The 22629-nt window shown below is 43.4% G+C and overlaps 1 protein-coding gene across 5 annotated transcripts in view; it reads left to right on the top strand.

Moving 5' to 3' along the window:
• GRIN2B (glutamate ionotropic receptor NMDA type subunit 2B) overlaps positions 1-22629 on the top strand; it is a 227733-nt gene that overhangs the window by 177136 nt on the left and 27968 nt on the right. For all 5 annotated transcript variants that reach the window (XM_066993879.1, XM_048053870.2, XM_066993897.1 and 2 more), the window contains 5 exons: positions 7971-8179; positions 8486-8657; positions 9337-9490; positions 11042-11167; positions 14226-14455. In XM_066993879.1, coding sequence (XP_066849980.1) covers positions 7971-8179; positions 8486-8657; positions 9337-9490; positions 11042-11167; positions 14226-14455 — 891 coding nt within the window. The remainder of the gene's footprint in view (positions 1-7970; positions 8180-8485; positions 8658-9336; positions 9491-11041; positions 11168-14225; positions 14456-22629) is intronic.

Raw genomic sequence — 22629 nt, forward strand, 5'->3', positions numbered from 1 at the left:
CTTTTTTTTACCCCCCTCTAATTCTTGCAACATCGTAACGCCTGATTTTTCCCTCTAGAAACTATGACTTTGCTGAGTTACATCCTTGAGACTACTCAGATCACAGTCCTTACTACCATGAACAGCTTTCTCTAACCTCTCCCCTCATGTCTCCCAGTTATGCCTGTGCTGATTGCGGTGTGGATTTCCATAAATCATGGTCACCTGTACATCATGAAGTACTGAGGACCTTGAGCTAATACGTCCCTCTGGAAACCATACAGCTCCTGCCTGAGTCAGCCTTGTCAGGATAAACCCCTTCTGGACTACCAAGTTAATGCTACCACCAGGAGCAATACCATCACCTAGAGAAAACAATCAGCTGATCCTAGCTGGTTTTATGCCTGTAGTGCTCTCTTGGTAACTTCTGTTTTGGAAGAATGATTTACCAAGGCAAACACCTTGGCATCCTTGCAGTCCTGGCCTTTCCTTGACACCAGTGGAGCTCCATAGTTCATTGACTTTGCAGAAGACAGAAGCACTCAAAGTATATCTCATTAACCTTCTCATTCTAATCATGGCAGGGGACAGGACCTCAGCAATTGCAAAAAGCATATAAGTGCACCAATAAAGAAATGTTTCAGCAAAAATAGCAAGAGCTGTGTAAATGTCAGACCTCAGTGAGCTGGGAAACTGTGTTCCTGCAAAGTGCTTTTATTCCCAGAACTTCAGAAATGAGTTGTAAAGCCAGAGCAGATACTTCACCCTGTCTGTACTATGCACCAAGCCTCTCCCTGGTTTATGGTAGGTGCTGTATAAATATACAGGGAAGAAAATTGCACCATCTTTTGTAATCTACAAGCTTAATTGAATGGCTATTAGAAGCAATTCCTGCTTCTGCAGGTGCAGTGGAGAAAGCAGCCTTCCCCAGGTGGTGGTGGAAGGTGAGCTTGAGGTTCAGGAAGGAGTGTTGTTTTTGTGTGAATTAATTTTGCATGTTGAGCATTCACAACCGTTTCTTGCCTGCTTTGGTTGATGTGGCTAATTAATCACCCTAAGTGTCTGTAAACAGGAGATTTTTTTTTGTTCTCCGTGGCATCTCTTTACCTGCTGCAGACCAGCCTATGCAAGGCTAGAGACCTATAGCATCCCAGGGATTGGAAATAGCTGGGAAGTCAGCGGTGTAAGTGTGAGAGTCACAACTTAACCAGCTTGGGTGAAGGCTAAGAGGGATGTTCTATTCTCAGGGCCCTGGAGAAGGTTACCTCATTCCATGAATGAGAGAAGTGTGAGCTTAGGAGGTGAAGACATCAATAATAGGAGCCTTTGTGTTCACATGGATTAGCTGGGGGACAGATATATGATGATTAAGATTGAGTTATGACATCTGCAGACTGAAAAGGTGAGGAGAAAAGGCTTTCTACAAAGGAATTACTCCTCTTGTTCCTGCTTAGTTAAGCCACTGGACTACAAAGGCTCATCTGGTCCCATCCCTGCCACTCTAGGCAGTGACATTGCGTAGCCCTATACAAACCAGTAGTTCTTCTTCTTGACCCCATTTTAGTTTTTTTCATTTCTCCTTTTGATTTGTTGTTCCAGAACCTCCCTCCTCTGATGGTTAAAAAACATCTTGTTTTCAAGGCAATTTTTCTCACAACCAGTTGTTCTTGTGCCAATGTTGTTTTTCTGCTTTAAAAAAAAAAACACAACTTTTCTTCCTCCCTTGTGTATCTGTCCCCCCTTTATTTATACAGAGCAATCATATCCCCTCTTGGCTTTCATTTATCTAGGTTAAACAAGCTTTTTAATCTCCTCCTTCAAGGCAGGCTCTCTGTTTCCCCTAATCACTCAAGCCAAGGTTATTTTTGATAACTAGCTTTTCTGTAAGGTTCTTTGCTGCTCACCCAAACTGAGTGTAAAACAGCATGACCTATTGTCTGTTGAGTAATTTTGAGGTGAAGAAAAGCGTCAGCTACCAGATCCAGAAAAAAAAGACATCAGGGTTCTGCTGTTAAAATTTGCAATTGTTCTCTACCTTATCTCTGTGAAGCCAAAGCCTCCTATGATGACTTGGTTCCTGATATAGTTTGTATTTAATAACAGTAATGACATCTCTATCCACCCCAAAAGCCAAGCCTGTGGATCTACAGTAGTTCAATTCCAGTGGAATATCTTGCACCAGCCTTCCAAAAACTCTTTATCCCCAGTGATTTTATTTATGCATGACTTACTTCTTTATAATCTACTTCAGCATTAAGGTTCTAACAGCACCCCAAGGTTTACCATTACTTTTATGTACCCTAGTCAGCACATACCTCCCATTGGCAGTGTCCCAGTTATAATTGTTATTTCTATGGCGTTTCAGTTATTCCTACAGTAGTCCTTTTCAGGTCCTGCCCAGTTGTTCTGGTTTTTCTATGTCCTCATTCAGGAGCTGTACGAATTGTACTGACAAGGCTCGTCTTTCTCCCTAGACCCTCCCTCTCTCCCAGAGGGGTTAGGTATGCTTTTCCATCAGCTCTATTGCCAATAACACTGCTATTTTCTGCCAGCTGCCCAACATCTTACCTTTACCTTTTCTATATTTGATTTTGCCTTTTCCGTGTATTAAAATCATATGTAAAAGTTACATAAGCTCTTACCAGTTAACTATATTACAGGAAGGTAAATGGCAGGTAGCTTTCCATGCTTGCTATAAGAGTTCCCTCATCCAGATCTGTCAGACACATCTTTCTTTGTGTATCTCCTCATTTCAATATTATTTTTGAGTCTCATGACCTTTTCTGTATTTATCCACCCAGTGCACCCAGACATGAGAATGTACCATTGTCTCCATTTTACACAATGGGGAGTGGAGGGACAAGGGTGTTTGCAGATCAGGTCCCAGAGGTCCTTGGCAAAACAGGGAATGTGCCTTCTAATCCCTGCCCTGTGCTGTTGTCTTTGTGCTTCCCCACTGCAATGAACAAGCCCCTCAGCTCCTGGAAAACAAAATGTAATAAGGGAGGAAACACTGAATTTTCTGGGAAAAGCAGAAAGCATTCGAGTTCTAAGTGAGTTTGGAGTGGTCTTTTATTTTGTAAATGAGACCAAATAAGTTTTGTTCCTTTTCTTATGTCTCTTCTATACCAAGAGTGGAAGGAAGTGAGAGATGTAAAGAGTAGTGCAAGATGTGGTGCAAATAGGAGCCTGAATCAAAAAAAAACAATCAAAAATCTTCACCCAGGTGTAGTTCTCCTAAACCCCAAATCAGAACACAAGGCCTCTGAGTATCTTGTACAAGCAATGTATCTGAACCTCTTCTTTTTTCATCCAGAATTGTACTCTGCTGCCTAGTCCTTGAAAGCCATATTTCTGTGAGGTTTTGTTTCTCTACCTATTGACATTAGTTGGAGGTTTCTCCAGATGCTTTTTTTTCTTCTGTGATCCTTCCTTAGCATACTAGGAGATACTCAGAGGTTGGTTTCTGCCTTGGCTGCAGCAGACAGCCTTGGAGATTCATGGGAGTAGCTTGTACTTGTCTGTGCTACAAATCTGAGTGAAAGCTTTGTAAACGCTTAGACTGGGTGCTGGTCATTTGGTGGTTGCTTTTGCCAATGTAGCATTTAAGGTATCCACTGAAAGAGACTACCAGCTCTTGTGTTATAAACATCTTACTGACATGATAACACTGAAAAGAGCACATGCAGAAGAATAAAGAAATACACTCTCCTGGTATAAATTGCAGCAAGAAGATTTAGGTTAGAAATCAGGACTTCTTTTTTTTTTTTTTTACCTTTTAAATAGGACAGATAGTTTGACTGCCCACAGAGATCATGGGCTCTCTGTCGGTGAAAAGGACAGGTTGGACAAACATCTGTCAGAAATGCCTGTTACAAGTTTTAGCTTCTCTTGGTAGGGGAGCAAAGCTTCTGTTAAGAATTAGTTTCAGGGAGCTAACATGCTACAGCACCTTTCATTAAGGATGTGCATTAACATACTGCAGAACACTTCTATTCTGGCTGCATTATACTGTGTTTAAGGCAATTTGCCAGCCGGCTGGAAGGTTTTTGGAAGGCTCTGACTTTTTGTAGGCAATCTTACCTTTTGTCTGTCCGTGATAGCTTATACACTTAGGCAAACGAATAGCATATATGGTTAACTTTTTGTTCTACAATAGCTCTCATTTTCTTGTTTCGCAAATGCGTTGGACTTCTCCCAACAGCTTGTTAATCCAAAGTAGGATCCTGTATTTGAAGGTGAAAGTTAGCTGCTCCCCTCCCTCAATGCCTCCAAATTAATTCCTAAACCAAAGTGACTTCCTTTTCTCGATAAGATCAGATGTGGTACAGACACAGAAGGGGGGATTTAAGGTGAAATTCTGGCTTAGGAACCCTTCCCTGGCATACAGGATCATACTTGGGTTTTGGAGAACGTGATTAGAAGGTGTTTTTTTTTTAAGATCCCTAGCATCCTTTTTTCAGCATTTTTTGCTGATTCTGTAACCCTCCAGTACTCCTGGTGGGAGTTTGGATAACTGGGCTCTGATCAGAGGACACCCAGTGGGTCTTGAAACTGCAGGGTGACAATATGTAGGATGCCCGGGATGGTTTATTTTTCCTCTTTTTGCTGAGGCAAGCACTGAGCAAAACCTAAGTAATAACAGTTTACAAGCTGTTAATACCAAATACCCTGAGACTTCAGAAGTGCCTTGCTCTGCTCTGCACAGCTTGGCAGGTTATATTCTTTAAGAGCTGGCATCATTACCTGGACAAATCTGTGACATTTAATTCTGTTGTGGCTAACCTCTGTCCCCATAGTGAATTGCTCCTTCTCTCTCATGCCAGATTATCTAGAATACAATGCACATTTTTATTTTCTTTCTCTTGCATTGTCTCTGTCCTCTGCACATGGGGCGTTTCTTATTATCTTTACTGTCCCTGTCTACATGTTGCTTAAGTCCTCTCTTTAACTACATGTATACACACGTTTGATCCTTACATGCATGAGCATCTAAAGAAATCTGCCCTCTCTTAATTCATAAACCTTTTCTGACTTTGCTTGTTCGTATCATTGACTCATATCAATACATGCCTGCAGGTGTGTGAGTAATTATATGGCGTGCCTGATTGTTCAGCTTAGCAAAGAAATGTAATATTTGCACATACTCTTGAGACAGTTTGTAGTTCATTTGAAAATGCTGACCGGCACATTTCCTTACATCCTATTTTTCCTCCTTCTTGGTTAATTTATAAGGACTTTATTGGGATAATAAGGAAAGGACATGTACTACTGTATTTACAGGTGAGGTGCTCCAGCGCGCAGGAGGCCATGGTAGGACTGTCATTGTTGTCCTAATTTCATAATGTTGGCCTGTGTAGTACAACACTGTGAAACGTGCTTGGCACGCAGCCTTACAAAGTCCCCTTTCTGTCCCAGAGAACTTCTGGGTAATTACGAGTTGGGTTTGCTTATCTGATCTAATTTATCACTTAAGGGTTTATATCATGCCTATTACTGTGATATCTAAGTGCTGCTGAGATACTGCAAGATGTCTCTTTCATCAACTGCTTATTTCTATGATAAGTTAATGTTATTGAGCTGAAGTCTGGGCTGTTCTGTGCAGCATCTTAATCATTGGTCCCTCCTGAGCCCTGTGTGTGTAGTTATTCTGCTTGTCTGGTGGCCTCATTGAACGGGTTTTGGGGATTTTTTGAGCTCAGTTACTTGAAGACTAGAATCGCACTGCAGAAATCTCTGGCTCAGATGATGATAAATTGATCTGCTCTGTCAATGAGCAGGAAGGGCAGGGTTGAGCAGACCCTGGGTGAGCATATGAGTGTATGCTTTCTATACCCTCAGAAATGCACTTTGCACATCCAGGCTTAGATAGGGGTGTGAGTACAGACCGTCTGCTGTGGTAGCCAACGCTACTTGCCTTTTGTGGGTGGAAGAGGCCACCAGTTCCCTGGGCTCCCAGTCTGCCAACTTCCACCTGCTGCTCAAAGTGTACGTAAAAATTAAAACAACATCCCCCTGCCCAATCAAGTGAAAAAAAAAAAGAAGAAAAAAAAAGAGAGAAAGAAGAAAAATAGCTATGTACCCTGTTTGCTGGTCCAAGCAGGATGATTCTGGTGGTGGGGGAAGCATTAGGGGCAAACTTCCCTTAAAAATTTTTGGCAGCTGCTGCTTGTAAGGGTTCTTGGGGAGGGTAAAGCCTGCTGCCCAGCCACTTCACCCGCTTCTTACAAAAACTGCAGCCCTGCTCTCTCCGGGGTGCCATGTTCACACTGCAGGGATGCATGGGGAGGCTGCTGTCTCTGGGTGATTTCTTCTGCCTTTCTTCTCCCTCTACCAGCCCCCAGTGTGGGTTTTTCTTTCATGGCCAGATGAAGCGGCTGTTTGTTTGTTTTGAAGGTGACAAGTGTTTTATGTGAATTCTGGCTGCTCTCAAATGCCAAACCCCAGCTGGGCTTTGAGTTTCACAGAATAACCGCTGACACCTAATGAGCCTCTAATAAGTGCTTCTCCCTCCCTTTCTGTCATTTAAATAAATAAATGACGGAAATTTGGCGGTGGTGGGAGGTGGTGTTGGATTGCAGTGGAATGAAGCTTTTCTGTTTACCCACTGAGCAGGTACATCACCAAAACCAGTCACACAAGCCCCCCCTCCACTGCCTGTCCCCATGAAGGCGTCTCAGCCCTGGCCTGGGAGGCTTTGTTTGAGGATTGAGCAGGAAAGTTCCTTCTTGAGCCCAGTTAGTTTCTTGCCCTCCCAGCTGAGCTGCGAGCCAAGGTGCTAATTAGTGTCAGCTGTGATGAGGGGAAATGAGAACAGAGGCGAGACTTTGATAGTTCAAAGTGTAGTGGTTGTTCAGGTGTTTTCTTTTCCTGGAATTTTTGCAAGGAGCAGTCTACCATTGGCAGTGGGTGTGCTACACGCATCAACTCTTCGGGGAACGGAGTGGCTTCAAAACAACTCTTACTTGTGGCAGTAGGTATAAGGTGACGGGGTCCCCATCCCCCTTCTCTGGTCTCTGAAGGTGTGATTTCTGTTTTCTGAAGAAATGGCAAATGAAAAGATATAAAATGGCAATATGTCATTATGGAAAAATAGCAAAAGTAGAAATAACAGATGCTGCTTGATTTTCATGTGTCAGAAACAGAACAATTGCTTATTTCCAGCTAACATATGCAACCAAGTCATTGTGAAAGGACAAGAGCAGGTATTTTAATGAGCCCTTAGCTGGGGATAGTGAGAACAACTATTAAACAAGCATCTCTGTCTATGTTCATCTCCTGTGAAGATACTCCTGAAATTGCTGAACACCTTCAGTTGAGCCTATCTCCTTTGGTTGCCTATCTCCTCTGTCACTTGGAAGAACTCAGTCCTGACTAGGAGTTGGCAACTTTTTTTCCAGAATGAGTTATTTCTGGACAAAGGCAACTTTGGTTAAAATGAAACAATTTGATTAATTTCACTGAAAGCAAGCAAAGACAATTTTTTTGAAAAAATGTTTTGACTTTTTCAAATGAGGTATTTCAATTTCTCTGTTTCAAAATTGCATTTTGTTTCAGGGTTGTTGTTTTTTTTTGGCATATATTTCTCCTCTTTTTTACAGAAAAAATTACCATTTTTATTGTGGCTAGCAGAGTGAAATCAACTTTTCAGGAGACAACAAGCTACATGGTTGTTGCTTGACTGAGAAAGCTCAAAGACATCATGTCTATCTGACTAGGGTGATGGTATCCCCTTTGTCATCCACTCACTTGCCCAGAGGCTGAGACCATCAGAGAGATGAGACACCCCCAGACTCTTGCTCTCTTTCTCTCCCTCTCCCTTGGTTTGAACCCATTTCCTCAGAGCCTTCCCCCCAGAAATATCTCTGTCCAACACAGCCGTGAACTTGGGTTCTCCAGAGTAGTTCTCCTGCCTGGGCCTGGGGGAATGCGTTTGATACAGAGGGACGGGGCAGCTAGAAGTCTATTTTGTGTTGTGTGTGTCTCCACAGGTGGGGAAATGGAAGGAAAAAAAGCTGCAGATGAAGTATTATGTGTGGCCCCGCTTTGAGCTGTATCCTGACTCTGAGGAACGTGAGGACGACCACCTGAGTATAGTGACCCTGGAAGAGGCACCGTTCGTCATTGTGGAGAATGTGGACCCCCTAAGTGGCACCTGCATGAGGAACACTGTCCCTTGCCAAAAACGCATTGTGACTGAGTATGCATCCCTGGGTTTTTCTCCTCCCGTTGGGTTCTCCCTTCTCAGCAGAAAGTAGAGCCTATTGGGCCAATACTGGCACACCCTGATAATCCTTTTTAGAAAAGTCACCTCGCTTTGCTCAGTCTGGCCCATGCCCGTTCATGGCTGGCCCCACTGGGCAAGTCACTGCAGTGTGTCCAGCACAGATATCACAAGTGAAGTTCTCCACATTGTGTTGTGGGAGGGGGAGCACATACTGACAGCAGAGGGGAATTGAGGGAATATTCACCAGCCTTCTAACCCATTATTGTTGTGATTGTTCAGGAACAAAACTGATGAGGAGCCAGATTACATGAAGAAATGTTGCAAGGGGTTCTGCATTGACATCCTCAAGAAAATCTCAAAGTCTGTCAAGTTCACCTATGACCTCTACTTGGTGACTAACGGCAAGCATGGGAAAAAAATCAATGGGACATGGAATGGAATGATTGGAGAGGTCAGCAGCAAAGGGAGGGCATGGTGGGCTTCATTCTTGGGCTGGGTGCTATAGGTCAGGTCCAATCTCCCATCATTTATTGTGTGCCCTGCCAGGGAAAGGACAGAGGTGACTCTATAGAAATGATTGGCTTGGATTCTTTCTGGGTGCTGTGTGAATTAATCTGCTCTGACACTCTGACCATGACCACCTTTCCTGTTTGACGATTAATTATTATTCCCTATAGTGTCACAAATTTTGCCTTTATAGTCAAAGAAAGAGTGTGATATCCGTGCACCAAAGAGGCTGCAACCTAGATTAAGCTTAGATCATATATAAGATGTATAAAGAATGAAATAAGACTTTGCAGTGTTAGAAGGAGGAGAAAGCAAGGACAGAAAAATGAGATAAGACGTCTTCTCGGTGGATGATGTGTTTATCCTAAGACCTCTGCGGATTTATTTTTTATACGCATACCAGCTTTGAGGGGAAGATAAATGTCTATAGATTCACTGAAAGAAAAAGGTGTCCTGATGAAAGATTAGAAAGGAGAAATGATAGAAACAATATAGGGAATGGGATTACAGGAGTAAAAAGGACTGCATGGAGAGAAAGGAGGGTAAGAAGGGGCTAGGTTGTGGTGCTTGAGAGGGGCTAGCCTTGGGTCTGTGCATGTGAACTCTTCTTTTCTGTCTTCCAGGTTGTCACCAAACGGGCCTATATGGCTGTGGGATCCCTCACGATTAATGAGGAACGTTCAGAAGTGGTGGATTTCTCTGTGCCCTTCATAGAGACGGGAATCAGCGTCATGGTGTCACGTAGCAATGGAACTGTCTCACCTTCTGCCTTCTTAGGTATCATTTTAGTCTAAAATTAAAATTTCACCCAGTGTTCATAAAAAATTAGGTGAAGGTTACTTGTGATTCTTAGCCTGAAAGTCCCTTTTTGGGAATACCTGTGGGACAGGTATATAAAAATAAACTGTGATGTTTTAGTTCTAAATCCCAAGCAAGCGAAATCCAGGCAAACGCAAACAAGCACTGCCCAGAAGTTCCAAGGCATTTCTCAGTAATCCTAGCAAAGAACGGGCTCAGGGTTGTCATCTACCCTACAGCATGTGGTATCCCAGTGACTCAACTAATAGCATGTTCAAACAGTGTAGGCCAGAAAAAAAAATTGATTCAAACCTTAGAGCTGGTATGTGACTGTACTTAGTGATAACAATTAGCAAAGAATTGCTGCGCTTTCAGAGACATTATTTGTAAAGAGAATATTAGCTTGATCCTCCCTTGACAAAGCAACTGGAGGAAGTTAGAGATCTAACAGAGCTTTTGAAAAAGGGTTGAGCCGTCAGTTCTTTGCTGACACTGTGCATCCCAGTAAAATGGTTCCTGTTGCTCTTCAGTGGTGGAGGGTGGTCGGAGAATGCAGAAGTGATACTGCATTTCCCCCAGGCATCCATGCCTTCCCAGTAACTACTATTTGGCTTTACAAAATGCTTTATGATGCAGCAAACACAGCATATGAGTTATATAATTACTGTCTGCTCTCTGCCAGGAACCTGAGAACACTTACAGAAATAATTTTATATGGGCAAAGAAAGTTTTCCAAACTCCTCTTGAAGAAGGAGTTTCATTACTGCTTACTCTTCAGCAATTTTTGCCTTTAGCCAAGGCAAATTGGCTTCCAATATTTCATTCATATTACTGGGGTGTGTAAAACCAACAATAAACTAAATTCCAAATTTTTAAATTAAAATCAAAATCAAGTTGCAATATTGAGTATAGTGTGGACCAACGTCCTAGGTTTCTTTGATCTGGTACAGTACCATCTTCACCTGTTTGTGCTTGCAGATGGAGAAAACCTAGCAAAGATCAAGCACTTGCAGAATGTGAATGCTAACATTTCTAGAATGAGCCAGTGTTCCTGTTGCTACAGGAATGGAATAGCTGAAAAACTACTATCATTATGGCTGAACCTCAGAAATTTGGAGATGCTCTTTGGCTCAATAACATCTTGAAAGTTGGATCCTTGTTTGAAACTCTGCCAGTTCTGTTTGATTTTCCCCCACTCTCTCCAGATGGTGCTGGAGGACTTCCTGGGAACAATCTTTTATCAATGCATTTTATTTTATCAATGCATGTCACAGCGGCTGCATGTGGTTCCAGATGGAGCCATGTGTCACAGATGTAGCTGTAAGAATGAATGCAGTCATTACAGGAAAAGGAAACTACACTTCTACTAATTCAGGACATTTCTCAGACTGGGGTTGAAGGCATCTCCATAACTCCTGTATTTCCCAAGCCACACACTCTCACTGGGGTGCTCTGGAGGGCAAAGGAAGGGAGGGGCGAGGTGGCTGCGCTACGTTGGGCCTTTCAACATGTTTTTTTCTTCCTCTCTAGAGCCATTCAGTGCTGATGTATGGGTGATGATGTTTGTGATGCTGCTTATCATCTCTGCAGTGGCCGTCTTTGTCTTTGAGTACTTCAGCCCTGTGGGCTATAATCGGTGCCTTGCTGATGGCAGAGGTAAGGGGAGCTGCTCCTTGCCATGAACCTCTCTTGCTTCCAATCCCGGCTCCTTCAGCACCAGCATTTCCTTTGTATTAAATGTGATGCAGATACAGCCCACTCTGAGCTGTGGGTTCAGACTGAAGAGGACAGGGAGGGAGGTGGAAAACGGCTCTGAAGAGAACAGATGTAGATAATAGATAATTTGCTTGGCTTGGGAGACTGAATGTGGCGTCTTTCATCTCTAAAGCACACACTAGCTCCAATTTGTTTCTCATTGAGGGGAAATGGGTGCTGGTAACTGGTGCTGGCAGTGCCTGCGGCGCTGCTCTCTCTGAGGCAATCAGCGGGCTCTCTGTTGTCAATCTGCCCTTCAGTGCTACGTCTACCCAGAAAACAAGCAGCTCTGCCGGCCCCCCGGCATAGTGCTGTCCTCCAGAGCCCACATCTGTCAGCTGGGCACGTCCTTCCCCTGCTTGGCTCTCTGGCTTGCCAAGGCCAGCTGAGAAAGTGGGAAGCTTATTTCCCTGGGCGTGGGCGAGGAATTATCTTGTAAAGGCAGGAGGAAAGATGGGAACAAGTGAGTGACCTAACTGTGTGGTTCTGAACTTCAGAAGACAGCCCAATGAGTTAAAGAGAGGATGAAGAGACAGCCTGATAGACAGCATTTTTTGCCTTATTGGCATGAAGACAATTAGCAAGTTTAACCTGCTGTCATCTCCTTATCTTCACCCCCTGACAAGTCAGCACTTCAAACCTTTCTGGGACTTACTGGTCCCAAAATGGGACCAATGATGGGAGAGAGTCCAGAATGATGGGTGGGAGACAGTTACTGGAAAATGCACTCATTTGCTCCCCAGTCTAGTACTTTGAGTGAATTCATACTATCAGATTAAAGGGGACTGAAAAAAAAAAAAACCAAACAAGTGTTAATAGGAATGCAGGCAGAACCACATACACAGGGAAGTGGAGAACTCCCTTATCGTGGAACTGTGTAAGGCCTTCATGGCAACTACTCTTAACCACACAGATCTTTGGATACAAGTAAATATTGTTAAACCTGTGAGTCTCCTGGGAGGTGTTAATACAGGTGTGTAACTGGAAGCAGTTTTTAACACAGGTGTGCAGTCATGCAGTTATTAAGTTAGCTGAACTGCAGCTGCAGTATCAATATTTCTGAGTAATTAGGAACGGTAGTGCATGATCAGGCAGATATTATCGCTGACAGACGTAACGTGAAGATGTAGAAAGCAGCTGCAGAGACTGCAGTGCCTATTTGGTAATGAATGCTCTTGCTAATGTTTCTTTGGCTGCATTCAAACTAATCTACCATGGTATAACCCTGCTCTCACACCTGGATTTTCTCTTTAAGGACATCCAAGAATTTCTTTCCAAGACAGGCAGGCATACCTTAAAGCCTTAGCCCCCAGTTATGTTGGTTTGTTTTTGTTGGGTCACTCAAAGTTTGAGAGCTCAGAATGATTTGGGTCCCTGGTGTGGACTGGAGACCCCCATTGCTGTCTTGGTTTGTGGCTGACAAAGTAACTGTGAAAGCAGATGGGGTGATTGGTGGAGAAGGAACTTGTCAAGATTTCCTCGCACTCCACAATTCCCACTAGTGTTTTGCAGGGCTTGCACTCATGTCTTAGGGCAAGTCCATACCTTGCAGTACTGCACCTTACATATGCACGTGGCTTAGATATCTCACTCATTTGAGTAAAGAAGAATTTAAAACTACCGCTCCAGAATGTAAAAAAGGCAAGGAGTGTCAAACCATGCTTCTTGTAGCAACTTTGCCTCCCTGGCATCTAGAGGCTCCAGTTTTGCCAGGTGATGATTCTACTTAGAACTTGGCGTGCAGTTCCCAGAGTGAAAAATGAGCCCCTTGAACCTTTCAACTGCATTTAGAGTGCACACAGTTAGTGCTTTGAGATGATCCATAAGGTTCCCTGCTCAGCACTTTGGAGAGGAGCTATCAATAGACTTTCTTCCCTTTTGTTTCTGCGCTGGAGCCAACTGTAACCACAGGCAGCAGCACCAGGCTCCAGGCTACCCAAGGAAGGAGGTAAAACATGGGATGCTAAACCAAGGGGTTGCAGAGCTAGGGTAGCACCACTGGAAAAGTGACAGGCACTACTTGAACTGTGCCAGAGGGCTTCAGTCCTAAGAGAATCTTCTCAGTGCCTGAAGCAGGATCCTTAGAGTAATTCCAGCTGCAGTCTCCCTGACAGCTTCTCTTGCGCTCCAGTTGAACAAATTTTGGTTTTGGTTCCCACTAATGGCACCGGCGTATGCTGGGGATCTGAGACTGCTGAGAGTCAGCCAGGATTTCATGAGGTTTCAGGCATGGTGCTTCATGAGCACACGTGGCTTTTGGGATATGAGTGAGTTTCTACTCTGAAAAGTGAGTTAAGGGGAAAATATCAACTTCGTAAACATTGTATCTGCTCTTGAAGCTGCTGATTTTCTCGAGAGACTGAAGTATATGTCACATGTAGCTTAGATGCAGCACATGGAGAGAGGGAGTTGGTTCTTCTCTAGCTTGTGCATCATCAACAGACTGGGTAATGAAATGCTCTTGCAGAGGTATTTGCAGAGCCTTGTTATTTCAGATAGTGCTCTTTCATGCACCTGTCCAAGTACAGTGGTGGCCATATTTTGCACAGGTGTGTATTGAGAGTTCAAGAACAACATCACTGTTGAACAGCTAGAAATGAGGATAGAGTGTTTTTAACCAAACTCTTTTTCTATTGACTATACTTGAACTGAAATTTAATGTTTCAAATTCTACATTTTCTAATCAGGTACAAAAAAATCCTTATATAAGGCTTCATTGGAAATCCGTGAGATAGAATAAATACAGAAGCCTGAGGATATTTTAAAAAATCACTTTTCAGGGTCATGGTTTGCTTAGATATAGTGTCTTGAACATGGGAGCACAGCTGTGGACATTCATCTCACGTGGGAATATCTCTGCTCTTAACTCTGAAGTCAAAGCATGTATGTAAAGAGAAATGCATTCCTCTCACTTGTTTTGAGATACTCACTGTGGGGTCTTGTTTCTCAATCACTCTAGAGCCAGGAGGTCCCTCTTTCACCATTGGCAAAGCTATCTGGTTGCTGTGGGGGCTGGTGTTCAACAACTCTGTGCCAGTGCAGAATCCCAAGGGTACCACTAGCAAGATCATGGTGTCAGTGTGGGCCTTCTTTGCTGTCATCTTCCTGGCCAGCTACACTGCCAATCTGGCTGCCTTCATGATCCAAGAAGAATACGTGGACCAGGTGTCTGGCCTGAGCGACAAAAAGGTAATGGATCCACCCAAACCCCCAAAGCAGCCTTCTTCACAGAAGAGACTGCTCTACCCTTTCTCCTTTGCTTTTACTGGGAAAATGTCCAGGTTTTGTCAGTTACGACCTTTCTGTAGTCCCTCATTTAAATAGCACAACTGCTCTTTGCTGGTATTCAATTGCATTTTTACACATTTTAAGCACTTCAGAAGTGAATTATGGAAGCTGAACTGAACTGTGTTTACTTGAATGATCCTAAACAACACTTTGATTGGCAGCAAGAAAGGAATTAATGCTGCTTTGGAAGTGACGTGTATAATGTCTGTAACCCGTTTTTTGAGGATGAAATAATTTGTCTGTGTGGGAACTGTGACCATTAGGCTAGCAAATATGATCTGTTAGTTTATTCTGGGGACGAGTTCTGCCCATGGGGGTAAATCAGCTTGGCTTTGATGATTTACTGTTGCTTGCATTTTAAGTTATACTGCCATTTTTTCAAGGCCTTTGGAGGCTTAGCACAAGAGATCGTTCCCTGTTCAGAATGTGTTTCACTGCCTTGTTTACATGCACTGAATTTTGTTCTCGCAGAGCATTTGCTTTTGTTGGGCTTTGCACACCGAGGATTTTGAGGAGATTGCTCATGCATTCAGGGTAGCACTGTCTGGCTCATGAGGGTCTGAAGCTGTGCACACTGCTTTATTTTTGTTTTGTTGCAAGGTTACTCACAAGGAATTGAGTTCTGCGAGGCTCGATTACCTATGCTGAATTTGTTACTCAGTCACTGGGGCTGCTTAAGGGGTCATGTCATTGTAGGGCAACCAAATGGCAACAGGCTACACACATCGCTGTTGAGGATGGCAGCAAGAAGAGGAATGCAGGTGTCAGTTTGCTGCTGCTGGACTGGTTTTAGTTACTGTCTCTTGAGTCCCCCGTGACAGTCTAGAAATAAATTGCGGCCAGGCCTCCTGTATGTACCGTGTCCTGTGCAGCAGGATGGAAATTCCGTAATGGATTCATTTTTAAGAGATTTTTTTTTCTCTTTTGTTGTTTTTTTCCTGTAATGAAATATGGCACAGATAATACAATCCATGCAAAAGTGCTCCTGTTATTTGTTTTAATTCCAACCTCAATTTGTTCCACAGTGTCTCCACAATTGCAACGTGCTGTGTTGAGGGGGGGGGGGTGAGAAGGAGGATGTTTTTCTGACAGGCAGAGGTTGTAGCAGAGACACCTGAGAAACTGTGGACTCCCTCAGACTGAAAGACGCTGTTCAAAACCAACCAGCCCTACCAGAGTTAACATTAGTTTGTCATCATTAGGTTTTCAACTGTTTGAGCTAAATGAGGTAGTTCATACCTGTGATCTATTGTTTCAGGCTGTGCCTAGGCTCATGGAGAGAGCTATGCTTTCATCCTCATGTTTTTCAAAATACTTTCCATACCTGCAGAGATATGTGTGTGAAATACCAATTGAAAGTGGTAACTCCTGGAGCTTCACAGAGGCTTTGGATATAGGTCTCTAGTCCTATTTTGGTCAATATCACTGTAAGGTTGTCTGTGTGTATTGGACGGAGGTAATTTTCTTTTGCTTTTCTTTGCTTACATACCTCTTTTTGCTTTTGCTTACCTAAAGCACGTGCTGGGTGTCTTGGGGAAGAAAAAGGTCACAGCACATACTCAGATGGTTGTGATGTGCCTCAAACACGGCTGCTAGTGCAACTGCAGCATATGGGTAAAATTATGATCTACCACAGCATCTGGAACCAGATGAAAATTTGCTGGTAAAAACTGAAGGCCAACTGCTGCCTCTGGAGAATAAAGACAGGTGGGAAAAACTCCATCCAAAAGGCTGAGTGAGCGAGCTTGATCTGCTGGGCTCTTGGATTTCCACTCTGTACATGCAGAGGAGCCTTGCAGAATTTGAGAGCAGTCATTCAGGTATCTATTGCCTTGCTTCAGGATGCCCTAGTTGGGAAATTCACCTTTCTGAATCTCCTCTCTTTCCCTGTTTCAAAGCTTGCACACTGCTTGCAACCCCCTCAATGCACATACCCCAGAGATGGAGGTGTGTTGTGCTCTTCCTCCCTTTTCCTGCCAGCTTAAATTAGCCACTTCAGATTTTCAAAGGCGGTCTCCTTGGATGCTGTGGGCCTTGCCCCAGGAAGAGCTGCTCCAAGAGCTGCCTACAGCTGTTGACCTGCTGCTTACCCACAAGAGCAGGCTGAAACGCTTCAGCCGTCTAAGAACTGGGATGGTGTCCTGGCTGTGCCCCAGCATTTCCTTCCTAATTCAAGACTGGGCTAACGTCAAGCCCCTGCTGTGCTATGGGGATGCTTGAACAGACCTGTCTGAGCTAGACAGGGTGGTAGGTTGGATGGAGGGTGCCTGGAGACTTGCTGTGCTGAGCTTCATGACCTCTGCTGCTCCCCCCCCCAGCCCTGAAGGTGCACTCTGGTGGTGTTCACCCTGCTCAGTGCCACACATTTGTGCTCAGCTGGCCAAAAATTGATGCCAGAGCGGGCCCAGGAACCCACGTTCCCCCACGTTAACCCTTGCAGCTGCTAAATAACACATCAAGCTGTGTCTCTTAAAGCCAGTGCAGGTGTGGGCAGGTTCAGGGAGGAGAAACTTGCTCCTCTTGGGCAGCAGCGCTGGCCCTGCGTGTCCTGCAAGCGAAGAGCTGGTCTGATGGCATCTCCCTTCCAGCCATGCCCTCCTGGCTTGCCCTCCTCCTGCACCGATGCCAAACCATCGCTTGTCACCTCCTCCAGGCCACCTTGTGCAACAGCATGGCTGGATGTGGTCCCGGCTGTGTCTGTCCAGAGGCTGCTGCGGCCACCACCCCCTGCAAAAGCCTGGACAGCAAGGTGGCCTGTCACAGGGTACCGCGGCCAGCTGCCAGGTCTGGATCTTGTCTGTCTGTAATCAGGAGATGTAACCCAATTTCCTATAACCGGAGAGCTTCAGACACATTAGAGAAACAAGTGCCTGCGGTATTTCGGTCTAACGAAGGCAATAAATACAGGGAAGATTACATAAAATGAGCTAATGTGTGAAATAATCTAATAGCTATACATAATTTCCATTCATATACAGTAGTAATAGAATAAAAGCAAATGTGGACAGCCAGCAGGACATTTAAATAAAATAATTTAGAATGCAGTAGGTTAATAATAATAATAACAACAAAAAAAAGTATCCGTGCCTATAAATTAGTTGAAAATGCCAAAGAAGCTAATAAAGTATTAAAATGGTAATTTTGTAATTGACATAAAAAGGAAAGAAATGGATTTCTGTATGCCTGCAAATTAATACAGATTGTTGGAATTTCACATGTATTTGATTTATTTGCTTTTTAAGAAGTTAATGAAATGTTGAGACAATGGGTCTGTTTCTATGCAGCATAGGTCAGCAGATTTTTTTGAATTGATAACTTTTATTTCCAAAAAAAAAAAAAGTTTTGGAGTTTAAACTGGCCAAATTTTATTACTGAAAAAAATCTTGGGAGTGTGCAAGAAGGCAGAGAGAAATTCTGATATTTGCCAAAGTAGACCATTTTAGTATACTTTTAACAAAACATTTTGTTTGATATTTCTGATGTGTATTTTTTACTTACTTATTTTCTAAAGGCAGTAATCATAAAATTGACCTATATTTAAGAAAAAGGAAACAAAAAAGATTTTTCTGTAATGAAGGAAAGGGATGGAAAGAGATAACTGAAAGACAAAGAAACACGGTATTCTGAGGTGAATTAAGCATTTCAGGTTGATACAAAGCAAAAATCTCGCTGAAGAAACTGCAAAAATGAATCTGCTTTATTCCTGCACTAATAGATGCTTGGCCATGAAACTGAAAAATGAATTATTTCCCACATTGTACTCTGCGGCACATTAAATGTAAATTATACAAGGATCCTAGATATCCAGAACACTTAAGCGTGTGCTTAACTTTGCGCTCATGAGTGGTGATATTAAAGTCAATGGGCTATTATTCACATGATTGAAGTTAAATGCCTTTCTGAGCTTGCAGCTTTTGTACAACAAATACCTGCTCTGGAGAAGGCTAGGAGAAACGCAGAGCAGATATAGCTGCCAGCCAGAAATTTTTCCAAAGAGACCGTAAGTGGGGCTCGGTCTTCAACCCAGAAAGGTGCGTCAGAGGGAAGACTGTCTAAGTGTATTGCTTGGAGGCAGCACAAATCTTCCACAGGATTACACATTTACTGTCCATGGACAGTTGTGGTACTTTCACAGATTTCTGCATGACACAAAGGAAATTTTATGTGGCAATGTCCAAAAGCAGAAAATATGTAATCCTCTCAATAGCAGTATGATTTTTACTGTAAAAACCTCTGTGGAGATTACAAATTAGCTAGAAACAAGTAAAACCATGCCATTTCCAGTGGAGACCATGCCCAGTCCTCTTGTGATAAAGCAGAACCTTTCTTCAAAATCCGTAGAGTCCTAGCCTGAGACACATCCTACTTGGCCAAAAAATAACAAAATAGTGTCCCCAAACCTTACACCATAAAGTTGAATTTCTTTCCACAGTGCTTCTCTGGGGGTAACATTTTCCTGTAAATAAGTTGAACTGCGTTCAGTCTTTTGTTTCTGTATGACCTTTATATATAACATTAGTGGTACTGACTAGTGGTTGATACGACAAATGTTGGTTCATAGTGAAGTGCAGAAATTCAGACCTCTGAAAGTCTCAAATTTTATGCCTTAAAATCTGATGATTTCTCTATCTATTTGTAAATCATCATATAAAAATAATAAATAGTGCAGTATATGCAGTTTAATTGCATATTATTCTAAAATCTCCAAAGGAATAAATAAGTACAGCTTATCACATTAGTAATACATCTTTCTAACCAGTGACTTACATTTACTGTATACATAAATATGAACACAGATAATCTTTTATAATTGTAGATAAGTCCATTTATCATAGATTTAATCATCCTTCATTCTTCAGCTTGACATAATCTTTATGTTTTTTGAAATCCTTTCAACAAACCTCCATGTCCATGTGCTAAAAAGTGATTCAGTAGTTTTATGGCTATAAATCTATAAATGTTTAAAGTCAGTGTGGTTTCAAGTGTGTGCTCCCCCACACCCCCTTCAGTTCTACTTTCTTTGTCATTCCCCCTCTTATTTAAGCTCAGTGCTGTGTAGCATTGAGCAGCAAGGAGGCTGCGATATGCTTTAGCTTCGGCTCAGCCTCTCAGGATACTCTCTTTTTTTGTCAATCAGGAGGGATTTAGCAGCAGTAAAAACTTGTAATGGGACTCTTCAGGATTAGTGGCAGTTTAAATGCAGTTGGGAACTTGAGCAGGTAGAATGCAAGGGGAGGAGATACACAAAGCAAGACCGTAGGCTGAGTCTATCCTTGCTGGAAAGGGAAGAATGCAGCACAACCCCGCTGGCTTTGCCCATGGTGCAGGTGGAGGCTGCTGGAGGAGGGAGGTCAGCTACATAGCCACAGAGCATTCCTTAGCTTCCAGATTTTTCATTCCTCCTGGTGTTTCCCGAGCCTCAGCCATGGCCAGCCCTTCCTTTTCATCTTCCTTCTCACCACCTCTCACAGCTTGCCCTTTGGAGATGCTGGGAAAACTTGGTTGCTTCTGTGCTAATTGCTTGGCAGCCTGGAAAACGTTGTCTTTGGAGAGTTGCGTAACAGGAGGGGGGAGGGAAGCAAAGGATTGTCCTGCTTCTTGCATTGGTGTAAGTCAGCAGAGAAAGAGGCGATGAATATTTTTATTTATTATTTATACAGTGCCATAAATGTACTTGGCACTCTGCAGTCAAATAAAAGATAATGGCCCTGACGCCAGGATTTGGCAGCCTGAGAAGTGAGAGCTGACCTCCCTCATCTGAAAGATCAGGGATGATATCCTTGTGGGAAAGGGATGGAAGGATGAGATCTACAGGATTAAAAATATATATATAACAACCCAACTCGCTGCAAATTTCATTGCTTTAGTCTAGCATCAGGTTGCTGAAGCGGGTTGGCTACTATTTGTGCTTGAAAGATAAGAGGCTCTGACCTGCCTTTCTTAGTAACGATGGCTGAAAACCAGAGTTCCTCCCTCCCCCACCAAACTACATCATCTGAATTTCTCAGAGAGTTTCATAATTTGTTAACCAGCTGTCTCATGTGCAAACAAAGCAGATTTCAAATTCCTCTGTACTTAGCTGCCACCTCTCCTCTCAAGGTCTTTTTCATCAGTCAATTTTCTCCCTCTGAATGAACAGGTACACTTCCAACAGTATTAACATAAGCGTGCTAACCAGCATCTTTCTGCCTCACTAATTTCTGTTTTGTGCTTGCCTGAGATTATTCAGAATGTGCCTTTTGCCCCATTGTGTTTGACTTCCAAAGAAACTGACTTCCAAGGATGAAATACATGGCATGATTTGATGCTGGGAGAAACAGGTTATCTCCAGCTTACATACATGCAAGCAAAACTTAAGTGTTCTGTAGGTAATATCACGTAGCCCGCATAATTGTAACAGATATGACTGTGTGTATCTCTAATACCACACCCACTAGTATTGGGGCTGTGCAAGGAGCTTTCATGTCTGGCTGGTGAAGCTCAGCGATTCTACTACAGGTGCTGTTTTCTGGTCAAGCTTGAGAGACACCTAACAGTGTGGCTGCCATGAAGCCCGTAGCCTGCCAAACGTGTCCTGAGGAAGTTTTAAAGCCTTAGCGTTATCTTTTGGGCAGAGAGGCTGCACAGGTTCCACATAATGCTCACACACTCGGCAGCTGGGTGGTACAGTCTCAGGAGAAGCCTGTTTTTCTGGCAGTGGGTGGACTCTGTCCACGTGTGAGGGTGCGATCCCTGAATGGCGGCCTAGGCCTGGGGTGTCCATAAGGCCTGGGCCAGCAGAACGGCCGTGTGGTCCCAGCACGTGCTTGTAGATCTGGCTGCGGAAGATGTGGGACCCCTTAAATGCCGTCTGTGAGGCATCAGGCTGCCCTGCCTGAGGTTTGCAGTCTTCTGCTCTGTGCAGAAGCAGCACAGAGCAGGTCTGCACGGAGCAATCCAGCTCGCAAAGAGGCTGCACAGTCCTACAGTGTGCACTGCTCTGGCAATAACTGCATGTGGTGGAGGCTTCTTCCACCAATTGGGTTTCTGCTTTCATCTCAGTTATTTTACAAGGGCAACTATTTTTAAAGCTGCTATATTTGAAATCCTTTCTTTTACTTTCACCTGCCCCCACCCCCCCCACCTCTGCATTGTCCCTAGTTGCTCTGTTCGCTTCCCTGACCCACATGTGTTACTGTTTCACCACTAAACATTCATAGACATTTTTCTTCTTTTTGCTGGTCTGACCCACTCTACATCTTCCTTTAGAACTGGCTTTAATCTAATTCTTTGCCAGCGTTGCTGCGGTCAGCTGCAATAACTGATAACTCCTTTCTCAGACTTATCTAGAGGAATTCATGGGTGAAAGTGCTATGCAAAATAAGAAACATCACAGGGTATTTAACAATACAATAAACAACAAAATCAAGGTCTGAGGAAGCACAAGGATTTTTTATGACCTTCCGAAACTAACTAACTGAGTTGTATTGGATTTTATGCTGCTCGTTCCTTATTTATTTATTTATTTATTTATTTAAAGTCAAGGGGTGTTGTTTGACTGGTGAAGACAAGAAACTGAGATTTCGCCACTGCAGTCTTAGGGCTGGTTTCTCCTTTGGGGCCTGACAATCAGGAAGAGCTGATGAGGCCACTGGATTCTGACCTGTAAGGAGTCTCAGCCACTGGTGAGGGGGGGGAGAGTCATATCGTGAGGGAACGTGGAAGACGAGGAGAAATTGGAGCTAGGAGAAAAGGAAGGTCTGAAAATTTGTAGTCACTTGGAAGCAGCTGTGAGTTCCATGTTGGGAGTTAAAAAAATGTCAGTAACGTCAAAGCTTGGTGACTGTGCAGAGGAGAGAAAGATGCTTTAGGAGTGAAGCTTGAGAAACATCTGTACAAGAGATTCATGAGTAATAGAAGAAAGAGCAGCACAGTCTCTTTAGTCTGCTGTCCTCACAGATTATTGTACCAGTGCTGTGATTTAGGTTTGAAGTATGATTTTTTGCCTGTGCTGTTGTGCTGGCACACGCCTAGCTGGGATGCTGTCGTGGCAATATAAAAGTGCCCTGAACCAACATACCAGTAGAGCAGCCAGC

Source organism: Anser cygnoides, chromosome 1 (genome assembly GCF_040182565.1).
Source record: "Anser cygnoides isolate HZ-2024a breed goose chromosome 1, Taihu_goose_T2T_genome, whole genome shotgun sequence".
NCBI classification, from domain to species: Eukaryota; Metazoa; Chordata; class Aves; order Anseriformes; family Anatidae; genus Anser; species Anser cygnoides.